This window comes from Colossoma macropomum, unplaced genomic scaffold, assembly GCF_904425465.1.
Source record: "Colossoma macropomum unplaced genomic scaffold, Colossoma_macropomum, whole genome shotgun sequence".
NCBI lineage: Eukaryota > Metazoa > Chordata > Actinopteri > Characiformes > Serrasalmidae > Colossoma > Colossoma macropomum.
Genome location: NW_023494794.1, coordinates 2,097,565 through 2,121,154, shown reverse-complemented (window position 1 = coordinate 2,121,154; position 23,590 = coordinate 2,097,565). Strand labels below are relative to the sequence as shown.

Here is a 23,590-nt window from a genome sequence, read left to right as displayed (position 1 = left end):
AATGGTGATAGCAGGGTCACTAGCTTAATAAAAAATAATCTTGCATATAAGCAAAGCCACAGAGAATAAAGGTGACTTGACTTTTGAATCAATGAATCGTTTTATCAGATGTTCGATGCATTGAAACGGACAGTTTGAAAGAATCGGTTCTATAGCATTCGCGTCATCCTATTGGGGGCGGGCTTCGCCCTGGACACTTGTTTTAATTGGCTCAAACACATCAAATCCAAGTTCGATTGGTAGACATATCTGTCAATCTCAGTACCTCCGTTTGACTATGAACATAAGGCGCCAGTAGGTCGTCAGTGGTGTGGCGGATCTTCAGTGGAGTCTGATTAAAATGAAACGAACGACTTTGTAATAGTCTTACGTATGAATTGTGCCCAGACCAAGCGATGTAAAAGTACGACAGGTGAGCGGTTTACTGTGCATTTTTAGTCAAACATCTTTGGAGAATATCACAGTTACCGTGAACTTACAGCTAGGCTGTAGTTAGCTAGCTAGCTAAATGCCTCTGCTCCTGCTTGTTTGCTAGCTAGGTTAACTAGCTGTGCGGTTTACCTCAATAAACAAAATATAAACAAAAAATAAATGTTGTTTTTCAGCTATTTGCCTTAACTGTGCCATTTAGCTGCCTCAGTTACACGTCGACTAAATGTTATTGTTATTTTTCAGCTGATGTTTGCCTTAACTATGCGGGTTACTTCAGTAAACGTCAACTAAATGTTGTATTGTTGTTTTTCAGCAGATGTTTGCCTGAACTCTACCTCAAAGGTGTCATGGTGCTTTTAAGAGAAGGCCTGTGTCCGGGGTTGAGTGTGGATATGGTCAAAGCTCTACAGACAGAAGACATTAGAACAGGTACAACACAAAACATTGATTAATGGCAGTTTTAGTTGATTCAGCTGTCACTCAGCCTGAGCACATACTGAACAAAACATTTATTTTTACAGTTGAGGACCTCGTCTCATCTGACTCGGAAGAACTGGCACAGAAATGTTCATTGTCTTATAAGGTTTGTAGCTCGGTTACACCACACACATGCACTCTACTGTTTATTGAGAAGTGAACAGTTTATTTGTATATATACAGTCAGTGGAAACACATATTCTGACATTTTTCTTCTTGTCCCGTACGGAAATATCGGACATAAATGCATAATATATATGATTTATATAGTCTGATGTATGGTTGAATACATCCCAGTACAGTTATACTTGTTACTATATTTACTGTTTGTTTTTTAATATTAAATTTTTTGAATGTGTCAGGGAACAAAACTTTCATTTACTTCATGTGTAAATTATTTTATTATTTTAAGTTAAGTACTTAATAATTAACATTTAACAATAATAAGTATCAATTATATATATATAAGTATCATAATCAGTATCAAAAAACTAGATGATACTTCTCATCCATGATACTTCAGTAACAGTATTCTGTATCTTTTCAGGCTTTGGTGGCTGTTCGGCGGGTGCTTCTGGCTCAGCACACAGCATTCCCTGTGTCAGGAGCAGATCTGTACGAGGAGCTGCTGAGCTCCACTTCTATCCTCTCCACAGGAAATCCCAGGTGATGACATTCAGACACATTAATGTCTTAAATATAGACAGAAGTGAGTGACTGCTAGGTAGTAGGGCAAGATACAGATGAAAATTAAGTGCTGTCACTGCCAATTGTGTTAGCTGTCGTGTAATTTACTGATTATTTTGATGAGTGATAAAATAATCCGTGGCCAAACAATAAAAATGGACTTGAAGGAACAATAGCAAACCGTGCACAGCCTTTCAGAATACTTAATTGGATGGGTGTGTGAATCAGGCTGTTTCTTACTGTAAGAGAATGTAAAATATGTATATTGCTAATCACTGCAGATTCAATTTATTCACCAAAATGTAATTGTTGTTGTTGCTGTTGTTGTTGTTATTATTATTATTACTTAAAAATCAAGTAATTATGACAGTCCTCATTATATTGTGATTTATGGTTATATTTAGTAATACAGCTTAAAATTGGAAAACTATGTGTAGATAGCCTACAAGTGACAGCATTCCAGAATGAGTGCACATTTTTAAGACCATGTGAATTATTCATTCATTGAAACACAAATTGGGAACAGATGTTAATGGAAATTTTTGAGACTTGTGATTTGTTACAGCGCCCATTTGCTGAGCTCTATCAGCTAACTACAGATGTCATTTTGAGACACGGTTTTAGCTGTGTCAGTGACACTGTTCTCACAGCATTCTGAGGAGCATTACAGCATGCAATATATCGTGCAGTGCTAGCATGATTTTGTGGTCCTGTATGTAAATGAAGGATTTGAGGATGGTTCATGTCATACCTCTTGAATACTGTGGAGAAATTAGACTGGAAAGTCATTGTCTAAATCAATGCTTATTAATCTTACAATCACACTAATTAAGACACTCATCTGGAGATGAAATTGATTGTTATACAAGAAGCTGTTGCAAATGACCCCATGCCTCAACCCAAGTTCTTTCACAACAATACTTTTTAAAAAAATTTCCAATAAGATAAAAAGGAAGTGAATTTTTCTGGTGTTGAGATTTAATAGTTAATTAATATTCTGATGATGTTAATGTTATTTTGAATATTTTGCAAAAAAAAACTCTCAAAAAAATCTAAAAAAGAAACAAAACATCTTAAGCCTACATAACAAATAACAGGTAGGGATAATAATAGATGCCTCAATAATGTTTACTTTAAAATCCTTATAGTCATTAAAAATGTTTTACTTCTGCATGTATGCCTATGTACAGCTGTGTTGTAGCGTCTCGAGTTCTAAAGTCTCTCTCTGCAGTGTGGATAAGCTGCTCGACTCTGGCTTGTACACAGGAGAGATCACAGAGCTAGCTGGAGGTCCTGGAACAGGCAAAACGCAGGTGAGATTTAGACAGCACATTATACGTTACAGCAGGTGTGAGGAACTGATGGCTGGAGTTGAGTCCAGTTTGCTGATTTCTCTGCTGACACAACACAGCTTAACCTGGTAATCGACTGCTGAGTTGAGTTCAGGTGTGTTTGAGCAGGAAAGTCACCAAACTGTGCAGGAATCTGGCCCAAGTTCCTCATCTCCTTCAGTAGAGTAAGGCCACATAAATACATAAATCCATCCATGTTCAGAATTTACACATCATAGTCATCCTTGCTTGTAGTCTCGTGAGTGGTCCACAAAAGCCTTTGAAACTACATGGCAACCACTGACGAATTTATCACTTGTCTTTTCATCTTCACCCATCAGATGTGTTTTAGTGTAGCTATTAACATAGCACATGAGCTTAAGCAGAATGTGCTATACATTGACACAACTGGTGGGATGTGCGCTAGCCGGTTGCTTCAGATGCTCCAAGCCAAAACCACCAATACAGTGGAGCAGGTAAGACCTTATCCAGCACTTCAATATTGGATAATCTATACCAATACCATAGTTTCATCTAGTCCAATACCTTCAAAAATGATCACTGAAATAACCTGCAAGTACAATCTTTCCATCGTCTCTATGGTTTACATGCAGATGAATGCGCTTCAGAGGATCAGGGTATTCCGGGTGTTTGATGTGTTCTCCTTGCTGTGCTGTCTCCAAAATCTGAGAGCTAGCGGTCTTCAGAAGGTAAGTGTAATTTCCTTAATTAATTACAGCCCATTGTTAGAGTGAAGCATGCTTACAGCAATACAGCTCACAGTCTGTACAATCAGTGCCTCGTCCAGTCAAGGCATTTGCTGTCTTTTTAAGGGATCTGTTGGAGGAGGTTCAGTTAAGGCAGTGATGGTGGATTCGGTTTCTGCTGTGGTTTCCTGCATGCTTGGAGGAAAACAGAATGAAGGTGGTTATTTCAACAAAACCCTTGATACAGCTACCCATTTCCTAGCCAGTATTGATGTCCTTTTACCTTCAACCAGACATCACAATTTTCTGCAGGTATGTCTTTGATGATGCAGGTTGCTACAGAGCTGAAGATGATTGCCAAAGACTGTAATGTAGCAGTTCTGGTAAGTAACACTACTTGTTCATAATGACTTCATAATGACTTAATAATAACAGTACTGTATCCAGAAATGCTCAAAATAGTGTTAGCATTATGCACAAGTGTCACACTCCTCTCCACCAGCTTTCACTGTTAACCTTATTAGGATTTGTGTATGGACAGTCACTTTAATGAATCATGAGTTTGCACAACACATTGAATGATACTGAAGACATCACTGTTAGGTGACCAACCATGTGACACGGGATGGAAACAGTCAGCTGAAAGCTGGTTTAGGGCAGTCGTGGAGTCACGTTCCGCGCACACGAATTCTCCTGCAGAGAGCTGAGCGGCCTGGGGCACCTACCAGCTTACGGACGGCTACCCTGACCAAATCCTCACGACAGGTCAGTGCTGAGTTGTTAAGAGCACTCCAACAAATTTTGAATGACCCTATTTCCGTTCATATTCAGTGACTACAAGGCATGTGGCATCAATTTATGAATCTTTTTATGTGTGAGTTTATAGAATTCAATTCTTTGCAGATTTATTTTATAATGCCAGTGAACTCTTAAATTAAAATTGGCAGCATGCATTTGAAGCACACTTACAAAGTCCTAGTGAAACATGACATTTGGAAAGATGTTCTCCTTGCAGGGCTAGTGACACAGAACATGTCATTTTCTTTATGCTTTTTCAGCCCTGTTATCTGATGGAGGAATTTGACTTGTGTCAGCAGTCTGCGGAGGAGCCAAAATCTAGGTTTTCAGGGAAGAGAAAACTGGACACTACTGCATAAGAAGCTGCAAAAAAAGTACTTAACTCTAAGAAATTTTTTTTTTGCATAACACGTTCTTGCTTTTATAAAGCACGTTTTGCGTTTATACTACCAAAGTTTTTCAGAATTTGTTTTTAAAGGAATTATTTGAACAATTCTACACAAGTAATAATGCCCTCAATAAACATTTGAGTTTTTGAATGTTGCATTTAGCACAATTAAAGACGCATCTTCATAGATGTACCTATGATGCACTTTTTAGATAACAATACAAACGAGTAGAAAGTCACTAGACCAATACATTCTGAACAACTGAACCCAAGTGTACAAAATACACCGCCTGGCTGGAAAAGACCCAAATGGGTTTTGTAGCATATTTAACTGTGGATGCTGTAAACAACTGCAAAAAGGCAGGAATGTTAAGATTGTATTGTGAAGATGTTTTGCAGAGTCATTGGCCCTTATTTACCAAACTTTTAAGACTAACAAAACTGACCTAGGATCAGATTATGTTTATGTAACACTGAATAAAATTCCATGACCTGATCTTAGATCAGTGCTTATCCTCTGAGATGCTTGATAAATGTGGGCCATTGTTCATACATCCCAAAATATTTTAATTCCAATGTTTCAACAGATGGGTTTCACTGTAAATAAGAATAAAGAAAACAGTTACTGTATATTCATGTTCAAAGCTGTTGCATTCATGCTTTGCCTGATGAGAGACTTTTATTCCCTTCTGTTTAGCTTCATATTGACACCTAAAAAAAATAAGTGATAACACTGCACAAGTTTTAAAAAGTAGGTTTGTTCACATCCATAGTTTTTCAAATGTCCACAAGCAGCCACCAAGCCACTGTTGCCCTACCTGAGGCAGGAATAAACCATATCCATTAGAGTTATTACAGATGCTGGTGGCTTTCTGTATTTTTTTGTTGTTGTTGTTTTTGAGTCCATGCTAAACAGTTGTTGCATAATTGAGCTACTTTCAGTCTTGCTCCTACTCTAGGCTGTGTTTTGTTTCTATAAAATTACATTAAGTAAAGAATCTATCACACTTAGCCCACATTTGTCAAAAGACTTTTTCTGCATATATTGTTACTACTTGACATGGTACCATGATCTAAAAAACATACTGCATATTTTGATGACAGAACACACCTGTTAATACCATCTGTTTAGTAACAGCATAATATAAAAAGACCCCTGTCTGGCCAAGATACATATATGCACCAGATCAATAATGGCTTTTGCTGAAAACTAAAACTCATAAATAATAATGAAAATGAGTAGTGGAATAGGCATCTTTCTGTGACACCCGAAGAACCATGCCTTAAATATGAAATGTCACTTTACGTGCAATACCAAACTTTGGTAAAGCCCCAGAAAATGCAGAAGAAACTTTGTTGAGATGAACTAATAAAAAAAAGCGTCAAGTTCATAAACCCAGTTTGTCCTGAATGAACACACTAATAGTGTTATGGTCAGAGCTGTTTCAGTGTAGCCTTTGCACTGTTGCCTGAAGGATTTGAAGGGCACTTTGTATTTTTTTTTATTTTAAAAAGAAAGATGCTGGAGCACCGTGTCTGCGTTCTCAGCGCAGTCCTTAATGAATTCAGCAGGGCGGAACCACCCTCCTTTTGCGAATACACTCCCAGATCCAGTTGGAGGTAACTTTCTTGGCCTGGCTGTCCTCCCCAGGCTCAGCCAGTGTGTGTGTGGCGGACGCTGCATCGTACTCGGGCACCAGATCTCCGTCATAAGCCACAAAGTAGCGCCGCAGGTTTTCAAAGTCCTGCACTGTTTCTGGGAGGTGGAGCTTTACACCTGTGAAGATGTCCAGTAGAGTCTGCAGAAGAAGTGACACAAAGTGTTTAGAGTTAAAACTAAGTCCCGATAGCAGAGTCTGTTCAATCAAGTCTGTTCAATCAATAGCAATCTTGGAAATGCCTTCCAGCATTTTTTTTAGTCCTACAACACCAGATTCCTTTGTCTAGGGTTCTCTGGGGAGAGACCTATAAACCCAAAACTGAAAGTTACATTAATATTTCAAAAACACATGTAAAATCACTGGTAAAATCTCACAAAATACTGCATATAGTTTGTAGCATTGAGCTCAAATAACACACAAAAAAAAACATTTTTTCAGGGTGTTCTGGCTACCACGCATGCATCTCTCTCAACAACGAGGGTGGGACTTTCTCACGTGTGGTTTGCCAGAAGGCAGGTTGGCTCTTTTTAAAAGCATCTATTACTAATCTATAAACCATATATTTAATTTAATTTAAGTCAATGTGAATCAGAAATCATAACCTTTTCTTTAGCACACTGACATACAATGAAACAACATCAGAGTGGCCTAAAATTGTTGTAAAAGAAAACTTCTACATATATTCTTACTATTTGACAAATAATTCAATGACATAAAATGATCTAATGATATAAAAATGGCATATTTTGATGACAATCACATATTAATATCATCTCTTTAGTAATAGTGTAATACAAAAGACCTCCATCTGGTCAGGATGAACATGTGCACCAGATCACTGGCTTCTGCTGAAAATATGACTAGAAATCAAATGTGAAAAGGAATAGAGGAATCTGTATCTTCCCAAGACACCTGGAGAACCATGACCCAAAGAACGTGAGTATTGGGAAAACTCAGACCACTTGCAATACAAAAACTAAACTGTGTCGTCATATTCAAGGTGAATCCCAGACGTTTTTTAATGTTTAGGTGGCATGAGTACTTCGTGTAAATGTCACAAGACATAAATACCCACTGCGTGTAAAGCAGCTACTGCACAAAAGTACACTGACCTTTTCAGGCTGTGGATTAGGTGTGTTTGCTGAAGCAGTTTTGGGTTTGCTTTGTCCATTGCTGTGAACTGTTTCAATCTTGATCTGAAATGAACCAAAGAAGTATCTTAAATAAAGCTCTGCAGGAGAGCAGGAAATAAAACTGCAGAAAGGCACAAAAATGTCTCTGAAAGTTTCTGTATGTCTTCGGTAGCTCTAAGAAGGCTTTTGTGGGGTTCAGAGGTAGACGTGTGACAGACCTTCTTTGCACTTTGTTCTACTGCCGGCAGCTTCCTCTTTGCTGGGGATGGGAGTTCAGATTTTACCGTCTTCTGCTTTGGAGTGTGACCATTTTCTGCAGTGAAGTAAAACAATTTATTTTTTTTAGGAACGTTCAGGAAACGGACTTAGATTAACATGAAAACATTTTAAAACATACTGTTAACTCCCCAGTCATTAACAAAAGCTGCAAAAAACAACCTGTTTTGATTTAATCATAGTTGTTAGAACCACACACTTGTTTACATATAACCACTCATATACATCCGGCCCTCTCATTCACTTTAAAGTGATGCAGAGTGTTGCTACTGTGGGGAATATTAATAAACATTGGGCTATTCCTTGCTGTCGAGAAACAAGTGGATCATTACAGCCTTCCAAAGGTTACAGACCTCTGAAAGGAGTGGCTGAAGTTTACATTTCTCCTGAATATTTCAGCTTAAACTTAATTCTGTACAGAATTATTCTGAATTAATCATTTCAGCCAGGGCTGCTTTACGAATCTCTCGCTTGTAAAAGTGTCAGCCAATACGAACAGAGGTCATTTACATATATCAGCCTCAAAGGCACAGTAATAAAAACGTCCTGAGGAAACAGGAAAATTAAAATTTTGGTACATAAATCCACATGTTAAATGGACTCAAATTCAATCAGGAAAAATCTAGAAAATGGGCCCTTTAAAAAAACCTGCTAATGCAATTAATCACAAACCAAGAACATTTATGACCTCCCAGTCTAGTCTAAGATACTTACTGGTCTTATTTGTGTTAGCTGTTCCATGTGAAATGGAAGGAGAGCTGCCTCCACTGTCCCCTCCTGAGGAGCTGTTGTCATTTTTTTTGCTTGTGGACGGCCCTGCGGTCACTTCAAAGTCACATTTCTCCTTTGAGACACGGTAGAGTTCCTAAACAAAGAGTTTAAAAGGATGGGTTGACATTTTAGCCGTCGATCCCCTTTATCTACTTAAGAGTTTTGTTCATAGCACAATCACTGAACTGTGCTGTTGAATGAATGGATGGTTCCTGTGCACTGAAAAGGCCACCAGTGAACCAGACAGCGGAGCTTATTTCTTATTGCAGCCAACCCTGCTATAAGACTGCATGCAGAAAGGGAAAAATGCTGAAAGCCCAAAGCTGAAAATGGACCTGTTGACACTAACCTCCTGCTGATTTTCATATACTTTGTTTTCAGTTCCTTAATGTTCTGTCTTTGTTTGTTATATGAATCTGGGATTTCTTGTATCTTATATACACATGTAGAGGTTATACAAAAGAAATTTAACATGCCTATTCACCTCGTACAGAAGTGCCACAATATTCCCTGGAGGGAGATTTTCCTGTTTAGGACTATATAGCAGTTATATAGTTGTTTATATATAAATAAACAAACACATCTGGTATGTTAAATAAACATATTGCTTAGTGGTACAATCAATGGATATTTTTCCTTGCTGTGTGGGGACACCCATGGGTTGCACAATGTATTTGCATAATGCATGCTGGGCATTGTAGTGAGAAAACAATGATGGACAAAAACACAAAGCACACAAAATCATGAATTCTGTCAAAGCAACAAGGCTGAGGGATATAATGAATGCAATACAGAACGCTGCCTAACAACAAATGACGTTAAATGCTAGTTTCAGGCTTGAATGCACCTTTGTGTTCAAAAATAATTGTTTGTTTAATGTTATTCTCTACTAAATACTGTTATTGATGTGTTGAGAACATTATTATTATTATTATTTATCATCATTATCATCATCATTATTATACATTGATCACTTTTTCCAACTTATGTACACAAAAAGTCCAGATCTTTTTAATACACGTGTGCTATAGTTAGCACACCAAAGAGACTCCTTAGAGTTACTAAACCTTGAGCTGGGGAAGGTCGGTGGCTGTCTTCCAGTCCTTGTCATCACGCATGCGAGTGCATCGGGGGAAACGGATGGAGATGCCGTCAGCTGTATGCATCTCTGACTTGGAGAATTCGGCTCCTGTGATTTCCCAAACTGGTGCTTTCTGTGAGGGACAGGAGCAGTGCTTTCTGTCAAATTATCTTTAAAAGGGACTAACAGAACAGACTGTATTAAGCAATTCATCCACCATGTCCAACATGAACATTCAGCATCTTTAACAGGTTGCATGGTATATTGATTGAAAATGAAGAATTAATAGACCAATTCAGACCGATTGGCACAATATGGACACAATACTAGTACTGTGATTATATTACTACATATAGTTGTGCTCATAAGTTTACACACCCTGGCAGAATTTGTGATTTTTTTATATTTTTTCAGAGAATAATAAAGATAATACAACTTTTCTTTTATTCATGGTTAGTGGTTGGGTCAAGCCATTTATTATCAAACAATTGTTTTTGCCCTTTTTTAAATCATAATGACAACAGAAACTACCCAAATGACCCTGATCAAAAGTTTACATACCCTGGAAGTTTTGGCATGATAACATACACACAAGTTGACACACATAGGTTTAAATGGCTACTAAAAGGTATCCATCCTCACCTGTGATCTGTTTGCTTGTAAATCAGTGTCTGTGTATAAAGGATCAGTAAGTTACTGGGCTCCTGACAGACCCCTGCATGTTGGATTATGAGACATGGGGAAAGCAAAAGATTTATCAAAGGATCTGCGGGAGAAGATAGTTTAACTTTATAAAACAGGAAAAGGATATAAAAAGATATCCAAAGAATTGAGAATGCCAATCAGCAGTGTTCAAACTCTAATTAAGAAGTGGAAAATGAGGGATTCTGTTGAAACCAAGCCAAGGTCAGGTAGACCAACAAAAATTTCAGCTACAACTGCCAGGAAAATTGTTCGGGATGCAAAGAAAAACCCACAAATAATGTCAGCTGACATACAGGACTCTCTGACAAATAGTGGTGTGGCTGTTTCAAGATGCACAATAAGGAGGCACTTGAAGAAAAATGGGCTGCATGGTCAAGTCGCCAGAAGAAAGCCCTTACTACGCCAATGTCACAAAGCAGCCCGCTTACAATATGCCAAACAGCACAGAGACAAGCCTCAAGATTTCTGGAACAAAGTTATTTGGAGCGATGAGACCAAACTTGAACTTTTTGGCCACAACCATAAACGCTACATTTGGATAGGAGTCAACAAGGCCTATGATGAAAAGTACACCATCCCTACTATAAAACACAGAGGTGGATCACTGATATTTTGGGAATGTGTGAGCTACAGAGGCACAGGGAACTTGGTCAAAATTGATGGCAGGATGAATGCAGCATTTTATCAGAAAATACTGGAGGAAAATTTGCACTCATCAGCCCAGAAGCTGCGCATGGGACGCACTTGGATGTTCCAACATGACAATGATCCAAAACACAAGGCCAAGTTGACCTGTCATTGGCTACAGCAGAAAAAAGTGAAGGTTCTGGAGTGGCCATCTCAGTCTCCTGACCTCAATATCATTGAGCCACTTTAGGGAGATCTCAAATGTGCAGTTCATGCAAGACAGCCCAAGAATTTACTGGAATTGGAGGCATTTTGCCAAGAAGAATGGGCAGCTTTACCATCTGAGAAAATAAAGTGCCTCATCCACAACTACCACAAAAGACTTCAAGCTGTCATTGATGTTAAAGGAGGGAATACATGGTATTAAGGACTAGGGCATGTAAACTTTTAGGGGGCAGTCGTGGGCTGGAAGTTAGGGAACCAGCCCTGTGACCGGAAGGTCGCCAGTTCGATCCCCCCAGCTGACAGTACGTGACTGAAGTGCCCTTGAGCAAGGCACCTAACCCCAACTGCTCCCCGGGCGCCGTGGAGGGCTGCCCACCGCTACGGGCAAGTGTGCTCACTGCCCCCTAGTGTGTGTGTGTTCACTAGTGTGTATGTGGTGTTTCACTGCATGGATGGGTTAAATGCGGAGGTCTAATTCCGATGTGTTCAGACACAGTTGGCTAAAGGTTCATTTCATTCATTTTGATCAGGGTCATTTGGGTAGTTTGTTGTCATAATGATTTAAAAAAGGGCAAAAACAATTGTTTGATAATAAATGGCTTGACCCAACCACTAACCATGAATAAAAGAAAAAGTTGTTATTATCTTTATTATTCTCTGAAAAAATATAAAATCACAAATTCTGCCAGGGTATGTACACTTATGAGCACAACTGTATTGCGACATATTGTATGAAACCAGTATTGCAGCATGGCAAATACTGCGCTATTAAGAAACAATATACTGCGCAGCCCTTTCATCAATGAAATATTTCCAAACTGAAATATAAATCAATCAAAGGAAATGGCCATTAGCCTCCTGTACAAAATGCACACACGTATTCACACTGAGAAACTCCTGGTGGAGTGTCTAGTTCATTTGTTACCTCTGGATCTCTGATGAGAAAATCTGGGTAGTAGTTCTTAACAATTTTTAACCAGCCTGGAATCTTGCTAGGATCCTGCGAAAGAGAAAAATGTACGACTTGCATTACATTGTGTCTGCATATTTTATGGCAGCACAGACAAGGTTCAGATATAGTCTTGAGGTTTACCTTGCCAATCTTAATAACGTCTAGTTCCTTCTGCAGTCTGGCTAGAGTGGCATCGTCAAAGCCTCCAGAGCATTTAGTCACAGTGCACCACTTCTTTGAGTCTGGATCATAGCATCCCATGAGGAAACTGGACATTATCCCACCTGTGTAGAATAATGAGGGACCATGCTGTTATATTCTTTATGTTTATTTAACAGAAACAATAATAAATCTTACTGTAATTTACCAGCCTAAACGTTTTTTTATCTGTTTCCTGGGTTATTAATGTTTTTAATTCAGAACAAAATGGCCATTTTTATCTTTTGTCCCTGTGCAGGTCTGAATGTAATCTTTCAAAAATGAATAAAACAGCATTCATTGTATAGAAATGACTTAAAAGGGGAATTAATGCGTAATTAAATCGTTACAATATAAACAAAATAATTAAATGCATATTTAAATCATTATAATGTAAACAATCATTAGAACTAGTTTGATGTAAAATGCTTTGTTCTAGAGAACAAATAAGACTTGCCTCTGAAAGTTCCCTCACAGAACACTTTGATATGAAATGGGTGCCTGATGCCTGAGACACTGTCTTACAATAATTCTGAGAACAATTTGGACTAAAATGTATATTTTCTTTACACACTTATGTTGGAGAAGTACATGCAGGTCACACTGAGCGTAAGTTGCCTGGTGAACAAGCCAATTCTCTTGAATGATAAAGAATGCGGGAACGTGAAAAAGGAAGTAGTAGTCTGGTAGTTTTTGTTTTGCTTTGCACCAAGTTCATCTAGGCAAACGTACCATGGAAGTGTGAGCCAATGGAAAACAAGAGGTTGAGCTAAGGTTTAGTCTTTCTTCTCAGTCAACTTAATGCCGCTTAATCGCTTATAGATGCAAAACCAAACAAGTTAAAAAGCTGACGTTAGCTGTTCACCGAACTACACGTTCCCCCACATCACATCAGGACCACTCATACTGGCCTGATTTTTGCTCTGTGAATAAAATAGCGAGGCAACAGTGGAGTGTGACAAAAGGGAAAATAGTACCCAAGAATTTTTTCGTTCAGATTTACCACTATAAAAATTTCAGAAGGATCACTGGCTATATTTGCATTGTAGACAATGTGATCCCTGGTGCCCATCACCACCACTGCGAAGACATCTGACAAAGTTTTTCTACAATGGACCATTTCATATCAAAAACACTCTAAATGATTGAATGACATCTGGAACTCCCCTTTAAGCAAACTGAAAGGAGTTTTACACACCTTTGGAGCCTGATCCATAAAACGCCCCCAAGACCACCAGGTCTGCAGTGTCAGCCATAGCTCCTTCATTGAGGTAGTCTTTCTTCACCTTCAACCAGTGACGTTTACCAGGCTCATACATCCCCTGCAACAAAAAAGGTTCATCTATCTCTTGCGTAGCAAAAAGACTTAACAATCATTCAACTGGAATCTACACAAAGAGGGTTCTCAAACTGTCAAAATGACGGAGGAGATTCTTAACAAGTGCACCTCACCTTAATATCTTTCAGAACCAGTCCCTCCAGTCCCTCCCTGATTACTCGTGTGATCATTTCAGCCAGATCAGCAGCTTTCTGTCAGAACACAACACAAGCTGAATTACTTTCTCTCATATGTAAGGGAGGTGCCACAGGGGCACAATGTAAAGTATGGTATGGCCTGAGGATCTGATTATATGCAAAAAAAATAAATAAATAACCCTTTGATTCTGGAACTGTAAACAACTATTATGAAAGAAAAACTGGCCAACAACAAAGCTCATATTCCTAAATCCACAATAACTAATAGCTGTATAAAAAAATAAAGCACCAAGTGTGAACTGAACAAAAGTAATGAAGGCCAACATACTGTGACGTGTTTCATTTCTGAGAACAGAATCCTGTTTGGAACTTCCACCATGTTGTCACGGAGAAATTTTCTTCTCTCGCAAAGCGGCCTGGAAAACACGATAAAGCTTTATTCCAGCAAAATGAACATTATCAAAAGAGCATTCAATTAATGAAATCAGAGAGGCAGCACATTTAAGTTGGCATTTCTTTAAAACAATTATTCTAACAAAATTTTGTTCTGCAAAACCTTTTGTGCTAGGCCAGCGTGCGCAGTACCATCAGAAACATGTAACTCTCTTTTATGCCCTTTGACTACACTGATTACATTTAACCCACTGGGTGTAAAACAATTCTAATTATGAGTACTGAATAGTGTAATTAAAGGGGGAAAAAAAAAGATACTCACTTGTCCATAAGACTGATGCCATTAAAGTAAATGCAGTCAAATACAAACAGGCAGACTTGTGCGTCTTGGAAGGCTGCTTTCTGAAACAAAAAGATAGAGCACAATGACCATTTCTGAAAATGAGACATTTTTAATTATAAGAAAAGTTTTCTAGTAGTTTACTTTGTGAACTCCTAACGTCCCAAAAGGCAGAGGTTTGCTGGTTGTGGTGTCAATCAGGAGAACTTCAGCATCAAGGATCATGCTGTTGCCACCTGAAAAAGCTTGAGGTATAAACTCTTTAAAATGTGCCACCTAGGAAATAAAAAAAGGGGAAAAAAAAAGTGAAAATGATTTTTTTTTAAGTTTGTTGATTCATCCTTAGAAACCTGTGCAGAGTAAATAATAACCACACACTGTATATTCTGTTTTTGATGTGTCGTGTCATTATTTACCTTGTGAGGCAGCACAGGTTTGAGACTGCGACTGAAGTAGCTGAAGTGATCTCCGTTCTTATGAACTTGCACACGCTCACCGTCGTACTTGATCTCAGAATACATTCCATTTGGGCATTTCTTCATGGCATGCTCAATGGACTTACATGCTTCGGCCTAAAGCAGAGTAAATTGATCAAAACCCTTCAGAAGACCAGTGGCTTGTCATTTATTTGCTGTTTGTCTCATATCAACTGCTATTAGCTTCTAAGAATGCCGCAATGTAAAGACATTTTTAGATCAGGATGAGCCTTGAATGATGACACACACAAAAAAATCTGAACAGAACATAAATGCACAAACACGGCATGAACCATAAGTATTTTTTGCAAAACATGCAAATATTTTGGCCTATTGTTTTCTCTAAAGATGATCTTACAGAAATAGTTCAGTAAAAAGGAAATGTACACAACTTTCCACTTGCCTCACATATAGTTAATTACCCAGCACATATTTGGTTCCCAAATTCAACTACTTTACTTGTAGTTTTTTGGGTGACTACTTTAAGTCAGTAGTCACCCAAATTTTTTCTGTAAATACATCCACAAAACTTCCCACCCAAGCTGTATCCACGTGTTCGTTAAAGCCGCACAGACTTGTTAATGTGGCTTAGGACTTACTGTGAACTATGAAAATGAACAAACCTCACTGTGGGAACATCAGTGAGCAGCCATTTCAGACAACAGGTGCTGTGCCGAATTCTCCCCCCAGAATCTGACTCCTCTTTCTGTCGTTTCCATTTATGGACATATATCTTCAGTTCGAAAATTAAAGATTAACAGTGAATTATAAATAGAAACAACAGAAATTGCAAACACAATCTGCAGCGTCCACGTGTCATGTGCATGCACACAAAGGGAGTTCGGCAAACAACTGTTGTGTAAAATGGCTGCCTGTTGCTTTCAGTTACACAGGGAAGTTCATTTGTACACGGCTACAATGCGTCCTAAAGCTCATCAACACGTCTACACAATCTTAAAGACCTGGATATGGTGGATATAGTATGAGAGAAGTTTTGGGGATGTATATACAGAAAAAATTTTGGTGATTTGGCTGATTAAGTACATCTAGGGTAAGTGGCAGGTTGTGTACATTTGATATTTTGCCAAACTATTCTTTAATTCTGAATTCTTCATTACAGGATTTATTTTTCTATGTACAGAACACCTGCCTTGTCCATCTGACCTATGACTTAAAACAACAATATGCATTTAATGTAATTGTAAAATGTACTGATTGAATATTTAAGTTTGGTAAGTGTAAAGTCGCACTGACCAACATCGGTTGAACAGGGGTCATAAGTGTGGCCTCTACACTTAGGAGCTTCCTTGGGCCAGTCCCATTAGATGCGTCCTGCTGGTTCCGAAGCACTCGGTCAATGACATCACCAAGGTTTCGTGAGGCTTTGAAGGCGTCATAGGCATTGGGGTCCAAAGCATCCAGACTGCCATGTAGAAGAAAGGAAAAAAAACATTGTCAAATTATATGACAAAATTGGTATTGCAGTGGAACATAATAAAAGTGCGCTATGAACTCAAAGACTTAGAAGAATGGCCAAAATAGTGAGAGCCCATGTAATGTGGTAGACATATGCTACTGCTGCACAGATTAGTTATACACCTATTAGTTAAATCAGCAGAGTAATTATAGTCCTAAAAAGAACATCTCATTTAAGCAATACAGAACTCATGTCTGTACACTACGAAACAGTTCAACGATAAAAGAATACCATTCTGTATTTGCCTAAAAAAGACATTTTCAATGACTGATTGACTGACCTTGTTGAAATACGTATGCACATGGATTGTAGCAAACCACATTTCACTAACATTAGCTAACAAGTAGAGTACCAAGAACAGTCGCAGAGCCGACAGGCGTGTCAGCTAAAGTTGTGTCGTTTTATGTGAGTGTGTGTCTATGCTTGAAATACTGTAATAACTTTAGTTAAATTAATAGGTGTAAGGACATACTGTGGCATGAATGTGTTTGTAGCTATACAGTTACTGGCCGTATTTTACTTTAACCTTTATATCGTTTACTTACATGAATGCGTGTTGTTCTACAAGTTAAAACTTTCAAAAGGAATCTGTCAGATTTTCAATGTTGCAGAACGTGTTCAGCAGGCTGTCTTTACATTACTGCTGTGGTTTTCTGCTCATTTTCACAAGGAAAGGCTGGCTCCTGTGTTGTGTGGGACTTTCGTGGTCTGGCTAAAAGAGGCTTGCCTACACTTATTCTAATAACATTTTCTACTGGTGTGAAAATTCTTCAGGTTTACTTACACGTGTTTAGCCCCAGAATTAATTTTCAGATCATGTTTGACAAGTCGGACGTAACACTTCAAGTCGTTCCCTGTGCATCTGAAACGAAGATTAAGGAACTTTATTTAAAATCTGGTTGTTCCTTGCACACATAAAAGCATAGTGTCAGGCACTTAACACAGAAAACAGAAACTTTAAAAAAATAAACTAAACTAAATAACTCTGAACACACTTCACTGTCTCACTTTTTAGCAATGTTCTGGAGTTCTGCCTGCTGTTCATCTTCCTTGGTGAGCTGAGCCAGCCGGTTTAGTGAAGCATCCACTTCCTGGATGGTCAGAAGACTTTTGGATGCAGGAGGAAACGACTTGCTGGCTTCAAAAAACATCCTCACTGTCTCAGAAACATCTCCCTTTGGCAAACAGACAAAAGAACACAGGTTTGAAGGAAGCCACTCGAAAAAGACCAACAAAAAACTCTCCAAAAACCTACAAAGTAAACAATCTGCAGCTCTGCGGTGGTGTCTGAAACATGATAGTGATATCTGACCTGTTCCAGATCGCGCACCATCTCTTCTTGATTGCAGTTGAAGATGCGGCTGAAAAGCTTGACAATTTGCTTGTCGTTGAGATTGTAAACACTCTTCACTACTCCTGGAAGAAGCAGCTTCACCGTGAGGTAGAGGTCACCCCTAAACTTATCTGGGTTGAAGAGTGAGAGAAAATCAAGTGATTGTCAATCCAGGGAAAAAAACAAATCATGCAATAAAGTGCTCTCCACTGCCAGAGTAGGTCACGGATCATTCTAAATGGCCACTTATTATTATAACTACATTTCACAAACAGTGTGAAACTTTGTCAAATTGATTACGATTGTTCAGGAAATGATTATGTGCATCAGAAAATCTCAAATATGAACTACGATCTACTTTAATTATTTTGGTATGATAAAGAATTTTTACATTTTAAAAATTTTTGAATACAAAAATGTGGCTGAAGAAGACATTTACACAGCAGTGAAATAATGTTTGAAAAAGCTTGATGTGCATACTTTATTGAATGTTAGTTATAATTGAATCGATGCAGCTGAATCACCACCTTCAGACTGATATATCATGATACAATAAAGCATTTTCTCATCCCCAGTAGCTTCTGAACTATTACAACTGCCAAGATAACTAAAATCTTCGAGCCTACCTCTTTCAGAACCTTTCTTTAAGAAATCCTTGATGATCTCTGTCTTTGCGTTGTAGCTGGACTTCTCGGCCACCATGGCACAGAGCTTGCGGAACTCGCGGAACAGGGAGTCTTTATGGTCAGGCTCACAGAACTGAGCAGACAGAGTGCTGCCCTGAGAGGGTTTACTGGGAGATGGGCCTGGGCTGGAGGAGGATGAACCTGCCTTCGTGGCTGATTACGACAAGGTGCAAAACGTAAACTTCAGTTACATGCTCTCCACATGGGGTCTGTGTCTTGAAACATGTTCAATTTGGACATGGTTCCTATGTTCCAGCTTAAAAACCTAACCAACCACTGTTAACTTGTTACAACAGTACTTAACAACATTAAAATTGATCCCACATGAATGAGTAATGTTCACAACAGACAAGCAGCCAACTGCATGAAACACAGGGAGGAGTTCTGTGGCTACTTTTTTTTTTAGAAACAAGAAATCTTACTACATAAATGTGTAAGATATAAAGCAATTAAACAAAATACAACAGTCACCGCTGCTACTGTGCTTTATATTCTTCGTATTTACTTTTTAGTTTTCTTTTTCCTCTTCTGAAAAAGGAGATTTCTTTTGTGATTGGCTTGTGATTGGATGTTTACCGTAAAAAATATTAGTAGCTGGTAATGTGCAAAAATCACCAAAAATGTAAACAGATGTCCACCTCTACTAGAAGCGAAGCCACAACTGAGCAAAAGGCTGGACCTGCTTGATGCAAGAGCCATTACATAAGCGTGAACCTAACCTGCCCCAGAGCAGGTTAGGCAGGCAGCATAATTTGCCTTGGTGATGTATTCAGGTAAAAAGTGATCCAGTAATGTGATGTGGAGATCCAGGGTTGGATCAAACTAAGTTTAAAGTCAGCCAGCTAAGCAAGAAATCTGTTTGTCAGACAGACCAGATCACTGTTTTAGCTGCAAGACCGAAGGTCATGTACATCACTATGTAAAAGAACTATTTAAACATAAAGGGCCAGTCAAAAAACTGAGTGGACCTGTCTGAAACCAGAATTCTCCTATATGCTTTAAATTGCATAAACCTGTCTATAATCACCTCATATTCCATTGCCTGAGTGTTGTGTGTTTTATATAAGCACATAATCAGTATTATGCACTGAAAATGTTCCTTTTTGGTCTAAAATCCAAATCCATTAAAGTGTTGGGAAGGGACTTTCTGCTTGTTAACCAAATGCTCTTTTTTGAAGCCTTTTTAAGGCAAAGAGTGGTTATTTTGAATTCCATGAATTCGTATTTTTTTTATTTTTGCAGCGGAACATGTTTTCAGTTTAAGTATTTAGAGAAACTTTCAAAATTTACATTAATGTAAATTATTTATAGTCAATGTCAATTAACTATAGTGCGCTCTCAAATAGCAAAAAGGTATTAGAATTTTTGACTGGTACCCAAAGCATACTGTGATTAGCAATTGTATACCTGTGAAGCCAGAAAACTTGCGTGGTGCATTGACTGTCGGGTCAACAAGAGGCGCTGATAACTGTCCGCTGGTGTTCAGTTTGGCTTGTACCTTCTTCTTTGGACTTGCGTTAGCTTTAGCAGCCAGTTCTGATAAGACAAGGGAGATACAGCAACAAGTTAAAATGATTGTTCAGTGAAAAATCTAGCTTGATAACTTTCCCTTTACCCTATATTAATTGATTAGACAAGATGTGTAGTATCCAAAATGTCTGCTTTAGATTTGTATTGGATGTAAAAAATAACAATATAAGCTTCTTTGCATCACTTAGCCTCGTGCAAAACGCATGGCCAAATCGTCAACCGTGCTGTGGTAGGTAATTTCAAATACACTAATGAGCCTTCTGACACATACATAACAGACTTTTTGTCCATTTTCATAGATAACATTGTCACAAAGATAAAAACAGTAGCAGCAGCCATCTTGAAGCCTGAATTTAACCCAATGGTTTCGCCTCTGGTCCTGGAGTAGCACTTCCATGGATAGTCTGCTGTTTTCCCTGCTCAAACACACCCGAATAACCTCAGCAAAGACTTGCAAATTAGCTGGTGAGGTGAAGTGGGTATGTTTAAACACAGAAATCACTGAATTATGTAGGACAGCAGTACTCCACGACCAGAACTGAGAAACAGTCATTATAACCCATCTCAGAATACCCCCTTCTCACCGGTCACATGCTTATTAATGAGGTCTTTATCTTCATCCTGCAGTTCCTCCCAGCCTTCCAGATCAGTGATGTCCTCGATCTTCTTGGTAGTGGCCCGAGCTCGCTCCAGCTTCTCAAAGATGCACTTTACATGGTACCACTCCTTCATCTCTCCAGCAGACTCACTGAACGGGTTGGGCACGATCTTGCCGATTCGGACCAGACCCTTCATGATTTTGTCCTTGCATTTCTTGCAGCCCGCAGTGCCACGTTTGGCATATTCTACACAGTACCTCTGCTCTGCCATGTTGGGCCTGTCACCCTGCCACACAGGCCAGGATCCACTGAAAGACAATGAAGACGAGAAACTGAACTGTCTGGACGGTGTGGAAAGGGTGAAACTGCCACCAGGCCTAGCGACAAAGCTCCAGATTTGGATCTGAGTCTGGGTGCACTGTAGGAACGTCTGTCTCCTTAGTGTTTCCCACAAAGGAAAACTCCTGCACAGTGTTGACAAAGGTGCGCCACGTAGCGTTCTTATTGTCTTGCAAAGGCAAAGACTATACATCCAGTTAATCCGGAAAGACGAATCATACTACTCTGGCAAGGTGGTTTCTGAAGGACGGAACAAATATAAATCAACGTTAACAGAATTTTCACATGTGCATCTCTACACAATTACCCTCATATCTGCTTTTAAGTGTTAGGTGAACATCAAATCACAAGTAATGCTGATTTACCATCAAATCAGTTCAACAGTACTGCACAGATTAAAGCATGATACAACTTCTTCTCCAATATCGATATTGAAACCTTGAGTATTGGCCAATACCAATCTGGAAGTTTTACTGTAAAAAAAACTCTACATCATGGTATTGTGATATCAGATGATATTTATGTTAGCATTAATATGGCTAATAAGATCACTTTTCCTGACTACTGCTACTCTATGCTAAAAGAATATCTTACAGACATGAAATAGCTTGTTTTGATTGACTTGTTTTATTTACACCAAAGAGAACCAGACAGAAAGCATATCTCCAGAAAGGGAATTTACTATTTATTTGATTTGTATGTATTTTAGAATGCTCTTTTGAAACAATCTGAAGCAGTCAGTATATGACATACACCGATCAGGCATAACATTATGACCACCTCCTTGTTTCTACGCTCACTGTCCATTTTATCAGCTCCACTTACTATAAAGGTGCACTTTGTAGTTCTACAATTATAGACTGTATTCCATCTGTATCTCTGCATACTCTGTTAGCCCCCTTTTACCCTGTTCTTCAGTGGTCAGGACCCCCATGGACCCTCACAGAGCAGGTACTATTTGGGTGGTGGATCACTCTCAGCACTGCAGTAACAGTGACAGTGACGTGGTGGTGGTGGTGTTAGTGTGTGTTGTGGTGGTACGAGTGGATCAGACACAGCAGTGCTGCTGGCTAAACACTGCCCACTCTAGACACTCCTACCTTGTCAGTCTACCTTGTAGATGTAAAGTCAGAGACGACAGCTCATCTGCTGCTGCACAGTTTGTGCTGGTCATCCTCTAGTCCTTCATCAGTGGTCAAAGGACGCTGCCCACCGGACGCTGTTGGCTGGATATTTTTGCTTGGTGGACTATTCTCAGTCCAGCGGTGACACTGAGGTGTTTAAGAACTCTGGCAGCACTGCTGTGTCTGATCCACTCAGACCAGCGCAACACACACTAACACACCATCACCATATCAGTGTTACTGTAGTGCTGAGAATGATCCACCACCCAAATAATACCTGCTCTGTGAGGGTCCATGGGGGTCCTGAGCACTGAAGAACAGGGTAAAAGGGGGCTACCACGTATGCAGAGAAACAGATGGACTACAGTCTGTAATTGTAGAACTACAAAGTGCACCTATATAGTAAGTGCAGTTGATAAAATGGACAGTGAGCGTAGTAACAAGGAGGTGGTCATAATGTTATGCCTGATCGGTGTACATTGCAGTTAACTGCCAGGTTCTGGATACCATGAGTAAAGTGCAAAAAAATTAAATAAAAAGCTATTAACAAACCAGGACACTGCAGCAGAGAAATAATGATAACAGAATCACAATGGCATCAGCTCACACTTTCTTTAAAAAAATAAATAAATACATCAGCATCAAACAGATATTTGAATTTGACCAATAATTTTAAACTGATATTAACAGTACTCCCAAAGAGCAGACCACTTACACATTACTCACTTACTGTGCGAAAATGTCTGTGTTTTATTAATTTTACTGCATGTGTAACCAAAAAGAAACACATTTTATGCTTTTCTGTAATGCTGACCAAGCTAACCTAGATGTAGCCCAAATGTACACGTTTTAAACATGTTTATGTATCGGTATCAGCATCTGCAAATATGTACATGAAATAAATGACATCAGTACTGGCTCACAATTCCCACATCGATGTATCCCCAATTCAATGGTAGTGATAGCATCAACTAGAGCTGGGCCAAATAACAATATTTATCATTATCACGATTAATTATGTCAAAATATGCTTTTCTAAGCATATCATACATATCGTCAGTACTCAAAAACACTTCCCAATTGCATGTCCGATTATAAAAAGACCATTATAAGTCCTGTTATTGGATTTAGTGCAGCACAGGATGTGAAATGCTGAATACAAGCCATTGTAGTCGTAGCTGTTGACGGGTATTTTTAAACGTGGCACTTCTTTGTCTTTTGCAGAATATATATCGTGTATCGTGAAAAGTTCTTCAGGTATTGTGATATTACATTTGTGCTACATCGCCCACTTCACAACACAAACCTCACATTTAGGACCGGGGTAAATCTCTGTTTAGCTCCAGGTTTTAAATCAAGTGGCAACAG

The 23,590-nt window shown here is 38.9% G+C and overlaps 2 protein-coding genes across 4 annotated transcripts in view; one reads left to right on the top strand and one right to left on the bottom strand.

Moving 5' to 3' along the window:
• The first annotated feature begins 283 nt into the window (after positions 1 to 283).
• On the top strand, positions 284 to 5,450 carry rad51d (RAD51 paralog D). Of its 2 annotated transcripts, none has more exons than XM_036579864.1 (11): positions 284 to 412; positions 749 to 861; positions 954 to 1,015; positions 1,457 to 1,575; positions 2,828 to 2,909; positions 3,269 to 3,403; positions 3,542 to 3,637; positions 3,761 to 3,851; positions 3,947 to 4,017; positions 4,238 to 4,399; positions 4,693 to 5,450. In XM_036579864.1, exons 2-11 carry the CDS (start codon positions 780 to 782, stop codon positions 4,789 to 4,791), a joined length of 999 nt encoding a protein of 332 aa, XP_036435757.1. In that variant the 5' UTR covers positions 284 to 412; positions 749 to 779; the 3' UTR covers positions 4,792 to 5,450. The 2 variants fall into 2 exon arrangements, with proteins under 2 accessions (XP_036435757.1, XP_036435758.1); XM_036579865.1 differs by having other exon boundaries at positions 746 to 861.
• Positions 5,367 to 23,590, bottom strand: part of lig3 (ligase III, DNA, ATP-dependent) — an 18,712-nt gene continuing 488 nt past the window's right edge. Inside the window, exons 2-21 of one of the 2 annotated variants that reach the window (XM_036579862.1) lie at positions 20,745 to 21,338; positions 20,038 to 20,166; positions 18,571 to 18,783; positions 17,924 to 18,075; positions 17,620 to 17,786; positions 17,396 to 17,473; positions 16,389 to 16,557; positions 15,075 to 15,230; positions 14,803 to 14,934; positions 14,641 to 14,720; positions 14,254 to 14,341; positions 13,902 to 13,979; positions 13,648 to 13,771; positions 12,393 to 12,535; positions 12,225 to 12,299; positions 9,729 to 9,875; positions 8,605 to 8,755; positions 7,833 to 7,927; positions 7,594 to 7,677; positions 5,367 to 6,619 (exon numbers count right to left, since the gene is read on the bottom strand). In XM_036579862.1, coding sequence (XP_036435755.1) covers positions 6,386 to 6,619; positions 7,594 to 7,677; positions 7,833 to 7,927; positions 8,605 to 8,755; positions 9,729 to 9,875; positions 12,225 to 12,299; positions 12,393 to 12,535; positions 13,648 to 13,771; positions 13,902 to 13,979; positions 14,254 to 14,341; positions 14,641 to 14,720; positions 14,803 to 14,934; positions 15,075 to 15,230; positions 16,389 to 16,557; positions 17,396 to 17,473; positions 17,620 to 17,786; positions 17,924 to 18,075; positions 18,571 to 18,783; positions 20,038 to 20,166; positions 20,745 to 21,291 — 3,042 coding nt within the window. In that variant the 5' untranslated portion in view covers positions 21,292 to 21,338 and the 3' untranslated portion in view covers positions 5,367 to 6,385. The remainder of the gene's footprint in view (positions 6,620 to 7,593; positions 7,678 to 7,832; positions 7,928 to 8,604; positions 8,756 to 9,728; positions 9,876 to 12,224; positions 12,300 to 12,392; positions 12,536 to 13,647; positions 13,772 to 13,901; positions 13,980 to 14,253; positions 14,342 to 14,640; positions 14,721 to 14,802; positions 14,935 to 15,074; positions 15,231 to 16,388; positions 16,558 to 17,395; positions 17,474 to 17,619; positions 17,787 to 17,923; positions 18,076 to 18,570; positions 18,784 to 20,037; positions 20,167 to 20,744; positions 21,339 to 23,590) is intronic. The other variant, XM_036579863.1, reaches the window with a different exon arrangement.

Bases quoted from the DNA above. Each gene is read 5' to 3' on its own strand.
- rad51d (XM_036579864.1), top strand. From the start codon at position 780: ATGGTGCTTTTAAGAGAAGGCCTGTGTCCGGGGTTGAGTGTGGATATG. The intron at 3,404-3,541 runs GTAAGACCTTAT...GTTTACATGCAG, and splicing joins CCACCAATACAGTGGAGCAG to ATGAATGCGCTTCAGAGGAT. The intron at 4,400-4,692 runs GTCAGTGCTGAG...ATGCTTTTTCAG, and splicing joins TGACCAAATCCTCACGACAG to CCCTGTTATCTGATGGAGGA.